Source organism: Athene noctua, chromosome 1, assembly GCF_965140245.1.
Source record: "Athene noctua chromosome 1, bAthNoc1.hap1.1, whole genome shotgun sequence".
In the NCBI taxonomy this organism is placed as follows: domain Eukaryota; kingdom Metazoa; phylum Chordata; class Aves; order Strigiformes; family Strigidae; genus Athene; species Athene noctua.
In genome coordinates this window covers 239,329,564-239,344,918 of record NC_134037.1, presented here as the reverse complement: position 1 = coordinate 239,344,918, position 15,355 = coordinate 239,329,564, and the positions used below count along the sequence as shown (strand labels likewise).

General features: G+C 34.5%; 1 protein-coding gene across 8 annotated transcripts in view; it reads left to right on the top strand.

Annotated features, from left to right (window-relative positions):
- Positions 1-15,355, top strand: part of NBEA (neurobeachin) — a 511,054-nt gene that overhangs the window by 165,827 nt on the left and 329,872 nt on the right. For 4 of the 8 annotated variants that reach the window (XM_074914285.1, XM_074914270.1, XM_074914262.1 and 1 more), the window contains exons 19-25: positions 319-400; positions 609-732; positions 1,065-1,257; positions 1,495-2,514; positions 6,242-6,459; positions 7,946-8,099; positions 14,842-14,865. In XM_074914285.1, the coding sequence (XP_074770386.1) occupies positions 319-400; positions 609-732; positions 1,065-1,257; positions 1,495-2,514; positions 6,242-6,459; positions 7,946-8,099; positions 14,842-14,865 (1,815 nt within the window). The remainder of the gene's footprint in view (positions 1-318; positions 401-608; positions 733-1,064; positions 1,258-1,494; positions 2,515-6,241; positions 6,460-7,945; positions 8,100-14,841; positions 14,866-15,355) is intronic. The other 4 variants (XM_074914292.1, XM_074914279.1, XM_074914253.1 and 1 more) reach the window with 2 other exon arrangements.

The window sequence follows — 15,355 nt, the reverse complement described above, 5'->3', positions numbered from 1 at the left end:
CGTGAAAGAACTTTGATTTGTAAATGTATAACACTATGAGGAATATGAATGAAATATCTTTAAAACACCAATATTATATGTTTAGTCAGCTAAGTAAAAACTTAATTAACCAGCCACTGTACAACCATGAAAATCTTGATTCTTGTGTAGAGGAATGGCTCATTTCCATTCTTCAATAATAATAATGTTTTACCAAAATGTTTTATATGAAGTTACAGTGTGACCATGGTAAATATTCTTAACAAATTTAAAAACGAACAAAGAACTGCTGTAGCATTTAATTAAAAATGGTAAAAGAAACTTAATATTCTGTTTTAGATTTTGACAGAACAAGTATGCACTCAAGTTGTTCATAAACCGCATCCAGAGCCAGATTCTACAGTGAAAATCCAGAATCCAAGTAAGGAAAATATATTATGTTTTTATGATAAATGTATTGCCTAGAGGTTGTGGGGGGTTTTTGAGAGAATATGGTTCAGGAATCTAGAACAATTCATTAGGGTATCTCAGATACATATGAGTTTCAATTACTGTTTACATTAGTTGCTGTCAGCAACTTCTTAAAATGTTGTTAAAATGTGTTACATAACTAATATGTTCTTTCAAAGTGATTCTTAAGGTGGTGGCAACGCTGTTAAAAAACTCCACGCCAAGTGCAGAGCTGATGGAAGTTCGACGTTTATTCTTATCTGATATGATAAAACTCTTTAGTAATAGCCGTGAAAACAGAAGGTATGTCACTACAATCAGTATTTTCTCATCCTTGATTTGTGGGTAATAGCGTTCTGTTTATACACTGTGTGGTTTTATACTGTATGTTAAATGGAATATATAAAAAATAAATGGAATAGGTTTGTGGTCACTTTTCTTACTTCAGCGACTAATACTGGGTTCTTCTGTTTAGAATATACTTCAAATTTTTATTCATTCTGAAGTATTTTTAATTTTCTTCCTACCATTAGATTGATTTTTCAGAGGAGATGTTCCTCCCATTTTAGCCATCATAATGTTAAAATAAAGAAGCTTTTTTTTGGATATATTTTGACCTAATTATTTCACTTTAGATGTTTACTTCAGTGTTCAGTGTGGCAGGACTGGATGTTTTCTCTGGGATACATTAACCCTAAGAACTCCGAAGAGCAGAAGATCACAGAGATGGTTTACAACATTTTCCGTATTCTCTTGTATCATGCAATAAAATATGAATGGGGAGGATGGAGAGTGTGGGTGGATACTCTTTCTATAGCTCATTCCAAGGTAAGAAATGGCTCGTGGATGTTTTTTTTTAAATACTGGTTATCTCTCGCAAAGGGACTATAGCAATATAATAAGTTGTAAAGTGATTTAGTGCCATCTGGTGGCTATCTCCATACATGTCAAGGTGGCATTTTTTCGTCATCGTTGGTCCTTTGCTGTGAAATAATTTGTAAACTGTATGTAATATGTTATTAAGATTCTTATTAGTTTTTGTCTATCTGTTGTTTTCTTTTTAAGGTCACATATGAGGCTCACAAGGAGTATCTAGCAAAAATGTATGAAGAGTATCAAAGGCAAGAGGAAGAAAACATTAAAAAGGGGAAGAAGGGGAATGTGAGCACTATCTCAGGTCTTTCCTCTCAGACAACAGGAGCAAAAGGTGGAATGGAAATTCGAGAGATAGAAGACCTTTCACAAAGTCAAAGTCCAGAAAGTGAAACAGATTACCCTGTCAGTACAGATACGAGGGACTTACTTATGGCTACAAAGGTGTCAGATGATGTGCTTGGAAGTGCTGAGAGACCAGGAGGAGGAGTGCATGTGGAAGTTCATGACCTTTTAGTTGATATAAAAGCTGAAAAGGTAGAAGCTACTGAAGTAAAACTTGATGATATGGATTTATCACCAGAAACACTGGTAACTGGAGAAAATGGTGCACTTGTAGAAGTCGAATCACTTCTAGATAATGTATATAGTGCTGCTGTTGAGAAGCTCCAAAATAATGTTCATGGAAGTGTGGGTATTATTAAGAAGAATGAAGAAAAAGATAATGGTCCATTAATAACTCTGGCTGATGAGAAAGATGAACCTTCTAATAACAGTACCTCATTTCTCTTTGATAAAATACCTAGTCAAGAGGAGAAACTTCTGCCTGAACTTTCAAGTAATCACATTTCTATTCCAAATGTGCAAGAGACACAGATGCATCTTGGTGTAAACGATGATTTGGGATTGCTTGCACATATGACAGGTAGTGTAGATATAACATGTGCTTCAAGTATAATAGAGGACAAGGAGTTCAAGATTCATACAACTTCAGATGGAATGAGTAGCATTTCTGAGAGGGACTTGGCTTCGTCATCTAAAGGATTAGAATATGCTGAAATGACTGCCACAACTCTTGAGACAGAGTCTTCTGGTAGCAAAACTGTACCTAGTGTTGATGCAGGAAGTATAATATCAGATACAGAAAGATCTGATGATGGGAAGGAAGCAGGAAAGGAGATACGGAAGATCCAGACAACTACCACAACCCAGGTAAGTTTCAAGTGCTGTAGCCATATATATGTCTGATGTAATTGCTGTTCATTGATAAATTTATAGTATGAGGTCTGAGAGACATTTGAACTATATTTCTTTAATTATATGAAAGGTGTCCGTCCTCCAAGCCAATGTACTTTGAAAATGCTGTAACATGTAAGGATTGTGAAGTGTTTCATATCTTTATAGAAAATATGTGTTGCAATTGTGGATGCTTTGGTTTTAAAAAAAACTTGCTAAGTGATTCTCTCATACATTTTCCTTAGTTCTTCTGGACAGATTAACTGATACTTTTAGAATTTTGCTTTAGACTTTCTTGTTAGCATGTCTTAAGATTAGAAATATCTATACTTTATTATGAAATACACACAGAAGTGTTTTTTACTCTTACTCTACCTTTCTCAGAGTGTAGTCTTACATCATGTTTGTACGCTGTCTTTCTTCCTGTACAGGAATGCTGGCATAAGTAATCTTGACATTTGATCCTAACACCAGAAAAGGAGTAGTTTGGGGATAATAGAAGAAAAACTGTGATTTGATTTCTAGATAAGAGATGATTAATGAAAGAAGTAGTATGTACTTCCTTCTTGGAGATCCTTTCTTATCTAGGTCTCCCTCTGAAAAACTCTGAGAAATTAGTGGTTTTGTGAGAACCATAGCATTCTCAAAATTTGTACTCAGCAAAATATACACAGCAAAATATAGGATCACTTTGAACTTTTAAAGCAGAGGACTAATTTCCTTACTGGCATTGTTCGAAGACTGTAGCAGGTAATCAAAGATTGCTTTTAAGGATGTTATCACATAAAAGAATTGACTACATTCAAGATTTTACTAGCTGACTATATGTCCAGTATGTACACTATTATTTATATTATAGTATTTTAAAGTCAAGCAGACTTCCTGAAACTATGGAAGAAGAGCCAAACAAAAATTGTAAGAATTGCTCTGCCCGGTAATGTGTAGTGTGTACCAAATCATCAGAAGAAAGTTTCAGAGATACACTCGCGTGCACTCAGAATACATGTCATCTGATAAAAGAACATATATCAGCCTGCCCACTTTGTTCTTCAGGGAGACAATACTTTCAGAAGAACTCCAGTGAGTGGACACTTGAATTTATTTAAACAATATAGTTTCCGAAACAGATACTTTCCCTTTTAAAAAAATATTTTTTAAAAAAATGGTTACTCAGACCAGTGGGTTCTGACATACAGAAAGAACACACTCTCCTAAGTCTCTCATCTATGGTAAGAACCTCTGTTTTGAAGAGAAAAGAAGATAGAGTTCTTGCATTCCCTAGACGGGTATTATAAGAAAATTTTTGGGTTCTCTTGTAAGTATTTTTTCAAAACTATAAAAATCCTGATAACATCAGTGACAGAGTATCAAACATTGTGTAGGGATCCTTATATTTAAAAGCATTCTTTGTGATAAATAACAAGCCTTTAAAGTTCTCAATAGGAATAGTGTATCTGTTACTATCAGTTCCCAAACACCTTATTTTAAGTCTTGAAATTAAGACTGTTATTACCATGGAAATGGATAAATGGAATGATTGGAGGATAGCAAGAAAAAGCAGTCAGTTTTTATTTTGAAATGTGGATTTTTGTTTAAAGAGTAAAAGACAAGTGAAATACTAGTATTCATTTGCTATGTACCTATATGTACTCATAAACACAGTGAATTTGTAAGATAAATCTTTAATGAAAAATATAATATGACTTTGTACTATCTACTGTAGAAAATCCTGTCAGTGTGACTTCGGGACTTTTCTGTTCCTTTACCTCTTTTCTTGATGAATTGCAGTTGTAACACTTGAATTATAAAAATGTAAATTTATCAAGCCTATAATTATTTGTTAGGTTTAAAATTATATTATACATAAAACTTAATGAACTGTTATCAGATCATTGTAAGGTAGGAGAAACAAAATGTTTTCCAAATGTTTTACTCCTAGCTACTCACAAAATTTCTAACATATTATTTGGATCTGCAGATTATCTGTAAACCGCGTATTCTTCAAGGGTCTGACTCTACAAGTTATTTACCACCCTTGATTCTCCATATACTACTTAAATTATAGTCCTTTCCCACTAAAATCAATTATAAACTCCAATGAATTGGTTTAAATCTGTAGCCATTAATATCTCTCTTAAATAATTTTCTTAAAAACAATTATCAACTGTCTAACCACCAGAATTGTTATCTTCCAATATCTTATTTAAGTGTTGAGAAATTCCCTGTGAACTGTAAGCTGTCCATAGTTAAACCTTTTCTGTTTAAATTAAATTAACTTTAATAAAAATATATAGAAATATATATATATAGCATAAATCAAGCATTATTGTTTTCATGAGTAAAGAGCAATGTTAATTTTAACATACCTGTAGTGGAGCCAGAGGTTGAAGTTTTGATTGCAGCATGTGTGGGAACTGCCGTGTTAGATTTGATCTCTTTGAGACCACTGAAAACACTGAAAATGACTGAAAGACTGGCCACCCAAGTGTAGGTAGTTGTGGTTTGCAGGGAGGGTTATGCAATGCATGTCAAAGCCTATTCTTGCAAATACAGTATTATTGGCTAGATAAAAGCTCTCCTATTATGGTACATTTATGATACCATTACTGCTGCTGAAATGACAACTAGCTGTAGTTGTACCTGAAAGAAAACCTGCCCTGCTCTCAAAATGCTTGCTATAGCAGATCAAAATGAGACTAAAGATCCAAGAATCTTCCCAGTTCATCTCCTGTGCCATGTCCTTTTTAACATTGCTAGCACAAATATTTTGTAAGTATTTTTTTCTTTAAATGTCCAGATTTAAATCAGGAAATGAATATATGAGCAAATCAAGTACATTTTCTATCATGTATTTGCCAGTTTTAAACTAATATAATGTAACTTTAAAATAATTTCAAGGGTCCAACTTTGTACTTCTTCCTTTCAGAGATGTTGCGTATTATAAGTAATTTTGATGTTATAAGTATTTGCCTTAAATTCAGTCAAAATGTTTGTTCTTTATTACCTTTTCCTTCACGGTATTCTCCATCATATCCTCTATGTGTATCTTTTACTTTTGTCTTTAATCACCAAGTGAAGATAGTCATGAGGATGTAGGTATTGAAAGGGAATAAAATTCACATCAACCACCTGTTGGGAGAATCTAAAGAATGTCCTAAGGATGCATAAAACTGTTAACCAAAGTGTAACAAAACTGGCAAAATGAGGTTTGAGACTTGATTATCTAATGATCCTGCTAAAAAGACTGCATAAATAAATTGTTTTTTGAAAATGATGAGCTGTGTAAAAGTACACTAATTCCTTGAAGCCATCAGTGTGTAGTTTGTCCATGTTTTGAGTCAGTTATTCAAAGAAAATTGTGTTTTCAGCACAAAAGAATAGTTGTTTCCTATAAATAAAGTCTTGTCACTGCTGACCTTGTACATGGCTGCCTTTGGTCTTTTCTGTAATACTTCAAGTGAAGAACCTGAGTGTAAAACGTCGGTGAATAGCTGGGAGGAAAGCCAGTCATAGCCTCTCAGTGCTGGTTGATTTGAATTGGAGCATCTCCTTTACTGAAGGATACTGCCTGCCTTGTAATATCAGTGTCTCCTGTAGTTTTTGCTTGAGTCCAGTTTTAGCCCATTCTTTCTCAAATTCTGTGATCTATTCAAAAACACATTACAAAAAGTTAACGTCATTTTTGAACCTCTTGTTGATGTAGGCGGTACAGGGTCGATCTGTTACCCAGCAAGACCGGGATTTACGTGTTGATTTGGGATTTCGAGGAATGCCAATGACAGAAGAGCAACGACGACAGTTTAGTCCAGGTCCACGCACAACTATGTTTCGTATTCCAGAGTTTAAATGGTCTCCCATGCACCAGCGGCTCCTGACAGACTTGCTTTTTGCACTAGAAACAGATGTACATGTTTGGAGAAGGTAGGTGGTTGTTTCTTCTTTAAATCCTGATTTGTGTTTCCATCAACAAGGGAAAAATATATGTGTTTTAGAGGATCTTACTGGGATAGTGGGAAGGGAAAGAGTTAGTGTTGGCTGAAGTGGCCCTCTGAATCTTGTATCTTCTCTTTTCACCCCTTCCCAGCCTGTAACAGCTCTATTTCACAGGTAACAATTTTGTTTTCTCGAGGTATTTTGTAACTCATACATATCTAACTAAACTGAGCTGTTCTTTTAGCTTATGTTTAGCATTAGTATCTGCTGTTTCTGTTTCAGACATGAGGAATACTTCTGTGTCTGCTAATTGCTATTTTCTCCAAATGATCAATTAAGAGAGCTGCTCTACCTGCAAACCTTATAAATAAAACCTCTTTCTTATTTTCTAAGGAATCACTCTTTCTAATTGACAGGGTTTTTTGTATGCCAGCTCCTGGTTGTGGTTAGTCTTTGTGGTTATATTTAATGACAACGATGGGATTTCCTAGGATTTTTGTACACTTTAACAGAGATGCTCAATAACTTATTGTTATCAGAGCCCTTAGGTATAACAGACGCTATTTAATCTGATTTCCAGGACACAATAGTTCATTTTCAGAAAACTTGAGCATAGTTATATCTGAGGACCAATCTACATTGCATTTCATTATTTCATTTCCAGTTTGGTGAACTGTTCTGTGATAGTCACTAAGAAATAGAAAACTTTTTTTTTTTTTTTTTTTTTTTTTTCCCCACATATGTGGGAGGGGTTTGTACTTTGTGTTTAGGTAATTCTTGGAGATTAAAGTTCAGTTTGTACATTTTCAACTGAAACCTTTCACTTTTCTTAGCTGGCTGGCAACAGTGTTTTAGGAAAAGAACATACTTATAGACTGAGTATTCCTCAGTATTTTCACAGTGTCTTATTTTGGGGAGTGAGTGTTTCATGGGACAATTTCTCAAAAATTAGGAGTTGCTGAGATTTCAGCTAATCTTATTAGCTTCTGTGGCTTGCAAAGCTGTTGCTGAAATTTTAATTAATAAAATTTATGTTAGATCAAGATATCACCATGTTATCAAATTTCCCCTTTAAAACACTAGCAGGTGTTATCATTAGGTGTTATCAAGGGTGCTTCAAATGTCAATAGTGCATTATGATGAACTGTTAATATTAAGTAATAACGTTTGTGCTGAAAAAAAACCCTGCTGCTATCAGCAGAACTGCCTGTGAAGTACTGGTTGATGGTAATAAAAGGTTACGAGCCATTGTTCTCAACTGGGTATCTGAAACTATTCCTGGTGTGAAAATAGATACCAATCCGTTTGTTCGTTAGACTAGTCCTGTTCATATTTTTAGACAATTTTACAAAGTTTTGTAGACCAGATTCTGCCTTTATATCAAAGAAACATTCACCGTCTGGCTGTAAAGAATAAATTTATCTAAACTTTTATTTTCACTGTTTTTAATTCATTCTTTCTTCTGTTCTTGCAGTCACTCCACAAAGTCTGTGATGGACTTTGTCAATAGCAATGAAAATATTATTTTTGTACACAACACAATACACCTCATTTCTCAGATGGTAGACAATATTATTATTGCTTGTGGAGGAATTTTACCATTGCTGTCAGCAGCCACATCCCCAACTGTAAGTACAATATTTCCACCTAGTGGTTATATTAGAAAATGTTGCTAATAATACAATATTTGTAGCTGACTTTTCTTCTTTAGGGACTCATGTCCCCTCTCTGCTAATTCCCTCAAAAACTGAAAGTTTATAGTTGAAACCATTAAGCTCTGATATACAGAGTGTTTATAACATTTTGCATTTGAAATGCTAATCTTATTAGAGAAGTAACACTAAATAAGGATAATATTTCATAAGTATTTACTAAGGGTAATATTTCATAGGTATTTAATATTTCATTTGAAATACAAGACCATTAGGACCATGTTTACAAATCGTGATTCCTGTAACAAAATTACCTGCTTTATGAAGGCTAGTCACTGATATTCATAAATCTATTTTTTTTGCATGGCCACCATTTGTTTGCATGCCAAATGGTACCAAGTCATCCCCTCACTACTCTGTTTACTTTTTCCTTCGGTAGGTTCTGACCTTTGTTCCCTTATTTTTTTTTAATCTTGTATTGAAATAGGCGGATATTTTTATCCACTCCAATGTTCTTAAGAAGTTTTAAGTTCTTAGGTAATCACAGCTCAGGCAAGCTGAGTAGCCTAATAGAATGCTTCATGAAAAATGGAGAAATATTTTGTAAATGTTACATCATTGTCAATAGTAATTAATTACAGTATTTGAATGTGATGTCTTTTTGTGCATATATTTGTGACTATTTCTTTCATACTATATCTGTTATCTTGAGCATCCCTTAAGCATCTTAGTCCCTTAAACAAGTTAATATTGGCCTTTGAAATGGGAGAAAATAAGTCTCAGGAGGGACAAAGAGGCTTTGCTGAGGTAACGTAGTTAGTAAGTACTGAAGGCTACAAATTTATTTTGGCAATAAAAGCTCAATTCCTTGTTCTAGCCATTCAGCAACTGAGATTGCTTTGCCTCTACTATTACTTCTAGTTAGCTAGCAGAAATCTTGCTTTGCATGATTTTATTTGAAAGATATGAATGCATGGACTAGCAATTGTCTAAACATTAACATAAATTTCAGCGAGGCCATTAATGGTAAAATGCTGTGTCTTTACAACTCTCACAGTTTTAACTGAGAAAATATTTGACATAAGTAAAGGTGCAAGATTCACAGGAAAGACTTCAGTTGTCTGTAGTCACAAGAATGACGTCAGGGTTTCTGAACAAAAGATTTTGCAAGTGCTTTATTGCAAATATTGACAAGTATGAGAGAGTGCACACCAAGCCATCTTAAGATGCAGGCTGTACTATCAGTCTAGATAAAAGGACAGTGGGAGATATTTTTTTAAAACAAACGTTCCAAGCATCATTTATAAATGAAGATGTTTTCTTTACCATTTTTTATATAAAAATATAATCCAGGCACAGCATTAATAAGGCTGCAATTCCATTGAATGGTCTTTGTGGTTTTTAGCTCTTATCCTTGTTTATGACACTGCAGACCCATTCTATAGAATAATAATTTTGCAGTTCACCATTTCTCTCTATTTATTATGGGTAACAAATATATATATATATATATATGTGTGTGTGTATAGATAGCTAGCTGTTACAGCATTATAAATTACACATCCATTTGTTAAAATACTGTGTGTTGATACTGCCTTGCTACAATAGCAGTGATTTTCATGCATTGATACAAAAGACTACGTTTTCAAATTTATGTATTATATATGCATTTCTCCACTACGTGGGGACTGTGTGTATTACTTAAATGATCAATTTTGCCATCTGTTTAGGATAATAAAGTAAAAATAAATTGTGAAATAAGCTAATTCACTGAAAGATCGGTAGCTGGCTTCAAACCGAATTAATCCTATTCTGTGAAATTTTAAAAAAAGGGATTACTTTGTCCCAGATGTACAGGGAATGTGGGGAGAAGTAATTAATAAAATCACAAATTACCTTCACCTGGAAATAACTGTTACCATCTAAATGATGATTTCATAATCACTTCCACCTAGCAGAGAGCTTCTTCCCTCCCATTCAACGCCATCCCTGTTCCGTCATTTCCTATCCATAAACATTAGCAGAAAGGTGGATTTATTCTTCTGTGACAGATACAAAAAGCCCAGCGTATCCTTCTTCCTCCTTTGATATTGTTCTGGATCACAGTTATGAAGGGACCTGATGCCCCTGTTGAGCATCGGACCAATTCTGAATATCCGTCATATGATAAATGAAAAGAAGTTTCACAGTGATTCTCAGACTGCTAATACTTTTGCATCCTTGAACTGCTGTGGAGAAGGTGGATGGATTGCTGCTTAGGAATATATTTCTTCCCAGTCTTGAAAGGGCAAAGTAGTCCAGTGCTTATAGTCAGTTACAAAAGGCTCTTTCTCACTCTCATCCTTCTAAGAGCTGCTAACTGGAAAAGTAAGGAGGTCTGAAACTGGAAGATTTATATGATGTCTCCACTGCATACAAACACTTATGGCAGGCCTTCTAGTGATACTTTCTGCCAGAGTAACTCTCAAGGGAGGAAAGAGCCAATATGCTTTCTCCCTCACTAATTCAAAGAATCACAGAATGGTTGAGGCTGGAAGGGACCTCTGGAAATCATCTGGTTCAGTGGCCCTGTGCAAGCAGGGCCACCTAGAGCCAGTTGTCCAGGACTGTGTTCAGATGACTTTTGAGTATCTCCGAGGATGGAGACTCCACCACCTCCCTGGGCAACCTGTGCCAGTGCTCAGCCACCCTTACAGTGAAAAAGTGTTTCTTGTTTTTCAGATCGAACCTGCTGTGTGGTAGTTAATGACATTAATGAATATTTTTTCCATAAGGTATGCAGTCCAAATTTTGTGGTGCATCTCATGAATTCTTTCCAACCTCAACCATTCTGTGTTTTCGTATGATTTTGTGATTCTGTAATTTAAATTGGGCATGGTATTAGAAGTCCAGTCAAGCAATGCTGCACTACTCTTACAAAAGCAAGCTGTTCCTATGTTACGTAAATTGCTTTACTGGGTCAGCCCAAGGGCCTGGCTGGTCTAGCATCCTGCCTCCAACAGTGACTGCAGCTTACATCAACATACAGAAGTCTGAGCAAGCATATTGATTGCTCTAATGATACTTCTTTTCAGCATTTAGGATTTTAACAGCCAGAGAGGGTGTCCAGGCTGTCATGTTTAATAACTACTGAGGAATTTATTCTTCTAGACTTTATCTAATCTTTCTTGAAGCTACTTACACTTTTAGCTTCCATAATATCCTATTGCATTGAGCCTGACAAAGTAATTATATAATCTTTGAAGCATTTTTTGTCTTTTTTTTAAAATACCTGGTTAAATATATAAAGTCACTATGTGCCTTACTATTTATGCTGTGAAAGTAGCAGTTAGTCATGTCTTTATTCATCTCCGTATCACTTATGACTTTGTAGGCTTGAGTCATATCTCCTGGTGTGCCTGTTTGAATTCATAGTCTTCATCTTGTTTAGCGTGTCTGTCTTTGGAGCCTCTGATCCTCCATATGTATATTCTGTGGAGCTTTTCTAGATGTCAAAATCCTCACATTTTGTAGATTCTGTAGAGTATGTATATTCAGTTTACCAACAAGTATGAGCTCATTTTGCTACTTTTCTTCCTTTCTCACTTTCGTGAATGGTGACTCTCAAATATTCCCACTGAAGGCCTTTTGGCTTTAAAAATTTTGAAATGTTAAAGTAATAGTTCTTACTTCTTTCCTCCTAGAGAGTTGTATTTGTGGCATAGGACATGGATTTGCATCTACTTATAACAATTAATTTACTCCTTGGTCTGGAATAAGGAAATATGAGAGCAAAAAGGCTATAGAACAGACAGTAAAGGTCATTCCACCTGTTTACTTTGGGATGATAAAACAGTATGGAATTTAGGAAAAGATTAGGGTAAATTTAGGTATCCACTTAAAGTACTTACATGTGGACTAAATTTCTAGCCAATGGAGATCTACTCAGTAGAAGTGAATGATTCAGCTATCTCTAATGCAAACATCTAGTGTCTGGTGAGCCAGACCCCTGTAGGGTTCATTGACTGCAATTATTGTTAACCTAGAGCTGAATCCAGCCTCTTTTTATGATGTAGCTTGTTTTCTAATGTTGAAAATGACAGAGAGAAACACACAGTTCCTTTATTGATCTCACAGTCTTACCTATTCACAGTTCCTTGACTTCAGTGTGTCGGTCTGAGTTCAAACAATGCCTCATCCTGGACTGTTCATTCATAAAGAGTCATAAATGTCTGTTACAAAACACATCTCAACAGTCTGCTATAGAGTTAGTTATTGTATGTGCCCTATTGTCTTTCATTTTTTAAAGGCATTTCACCTATTTCTCATTAATAGAACAGATGCTGAATATTGGATGCTTGAATTAATTAAGGCTATATGCAGAAAAGAACCAAGAGATAAATTTAGCAAAATGACTATCAGAATATTGGAGGGATTGCAGATTTTTTTTTTTTTTCCTTTTGTGCAAAAGATTCTGTATTGTGTTCCCTCCCTTGCTGAAAAAGCAGTACTGTCACAGTTTCTTTAAAAAGATTAATGTTTGGGGAATTTCCCATTTCAAGAAGATTTTTTCCTTTGCATAGTTAGGATTTGGAGTTAAATGGCATTTTTCTGGGCTGGGTGAAAGATTACTCCATGATCCCTTGTCTGCTGTGGAACAGGAAATCTTAATTATGGAATTTCCTCACTGATAAATTCTTGTAATAGAAATCTGCAGTTTGCCTTGCTTTTTTGAATCCAGACTAGGGTGTTCTGAATAGTGCTGTGAACAGGAGCCTTTATGTATGAATAGAAAAAAGAAAAGAAAAAATGCATTCTGTGTAAAAACAAACCACTCACAAATCTCTGACTCAAGAATACAGTGGAGGTTATAAATTTGTATGAAATACAGGGGGAAGTTTACTGTAATTCACAGTAATCTATTCCCACATTTTAATATTTACAAAAAAATATAATCAATTTTGTTGTTTTACAGTATAAGCCGGAGTGTGTTTCACTATTGATTGTGATGTCTTGCTTATTAAATTGGGCACATTAGATAACTGCCAATATTATAGGGAGGTCATAAAATATAAAATACTTATTTCCTTTTTTTTTTTTTTTTTTCCTTTCTGTGTGGGAGGTCTTTGAGGCTTTTTAATTACAGCTCTAAGGAAGACATTTTTAAGATGTGGACAAGTGGAGAGCTGTAAGGAAAAAGGTTTGCAGAAGATGCTTTCTGTTAATAGCAGCTGGTTGCCAGATAAAACACTTTGTGTACGAGCTGGGAATCTGAAGTAATCCTTGCTTACTACAAGCATAGCAGCTGTGACAAGGACTTGAGGACGTAGAGTAAGGCAGTAGAAATCTGAGGAGTTGAAATATATGTAGACAACTGAGAGTAAATTTCCAGACCCCTTGCAATTAGTTTGTTTCTCAACTTACTCTGTGAAGTCTATAATTCTAATTCTTGCTTGCAACATTTAAAACAGCAGCTCTCAAATTGTGATCTGAGAATTGCTGGTGTTATATGAACGGCTGTCTACAAAGCTCAATTAAACATTTAAAGACAGTCTTTATTAGGTCTATCTATTAAAAGCCAAGATGAGATATTCTTCTGTATGTCCTGTATATAGTGTTAGCATTATCATGTTCATGACTCATGTGATTCCACATGAGGTGCTGTTTGATCTATTACAATTCTGAGAATCATCAGTGGCACGCTGATATAAAAATTGTCAGCTAGTAACTGAGGTATAATAGCCACAGGTTAATTCTTGAGGTGCATCCAGCTAGAAAACAGGAAAACACATGTATTTAAAAAATGGCCAAACATGGTGTTTTCTGTTCCAAAAGGAAACAAGCAGTTTGTTTCAACTTTTTTTTCTTTCTGTTAGATTAGGTTTTCCACTATTTAAATGACAAAAATACTGTCATACTGTTGAAAATTCAGGTTTCTTCTCTTTTTAAAACATAACCAGTGAAATCTTAAGGATTAGTTCCTAGCCCATTGTGATAAGAGAAAAAGTGCATCTACCTAAAACGAAAACATCAAAATTTAACACCCCTATTTAATTGTGAACATGGGAATTTGAAGACTAACTCAGTCCCCGGGCTTTAGTGAATCTTTGGTTTTGTTTTGGTTTTTTTTCCCCTATGGTTGCAAAGTATTCAGATATCCACTATGATACTGGTTTAGGTTGAAGAAATCACACCCACAATAATAGATATATATTGAGCTATCTTGTGTTGCTTCAAAGGAAGGAGCATTATGCATGAAGAACCAGCTTGCTTTTTGTGATTTATATTTGTTTTTTCAAAGCATTTTGAACATATTTGCCACGTCATACAAGGATTAGTTACTTTATTACATTTCAGTTGAATGGCTTGTTGTAAAATTCTCATTTTATTTCTGTATAATCAGTGAAAACATTACTTTGGTTTACATTGCTTCAGAAAATTGCTCTGTGTACTATATAAAAGATGTACATTGGTTTGGAAGAATCAGTGTTTACATGAACTCCATAATAATACAAGATTTACAGTTTTCCTTGTGCATAGCTATCTCTTAGAAGTCTTTATTTTCAAATGTTCATCCTGAGCTGAAATGTTTTGCTGTTCTAATTATAAATTAAACAAATGTATAATTCCAAGATACTAATTTGTTTCAATTTTACATTGTATTTTTAGTTAACTTAAATAATTTTCTTTTTCTTTTATTGTTGTGATCTGTTGTCTGTTTTGTCTGTTGCATGTCCAGGGTTCTAAGGTTAGTATTGCTGCTGTAAGTTTCAGTTTTTTGCATTTTCAAAAATACCTTATTTTCGATCATTTAATATTTTGGCTTTTTTTTATTATTATTTTCCTATATCATATAGTAGGATGTGAATAGGAATGTATTGGGTGTAATCATTAATTTTTCCTAATATGTTTCCCTTGAGTAACTTAATGCATTGTCAAGTATGATGCTTACTCAGCTACTGGACTGAACGTATACATTTAAGATAAATGTGGTTGTCAGTAAAAAAGCTCTTTAGGTGCTGAACTTGTTAATTGTATGGGAGACTTGTTGCTGCTCTTAAAGTATGCTGAGTAGTCATGAAATGGTGATCAGGTCACTTTTTAAAGAATTTTTGAGCTACACCTATCTAAAATATTGCTAATACCAGAAGGCAACTTGATCAACAATGGAGTTTATGTTAAATGTTATTAGAATATCAGTGTGCTGTATTTAACAGGTAGAAATGATGGTAAGTTTTGCTGTAAAAACCAAC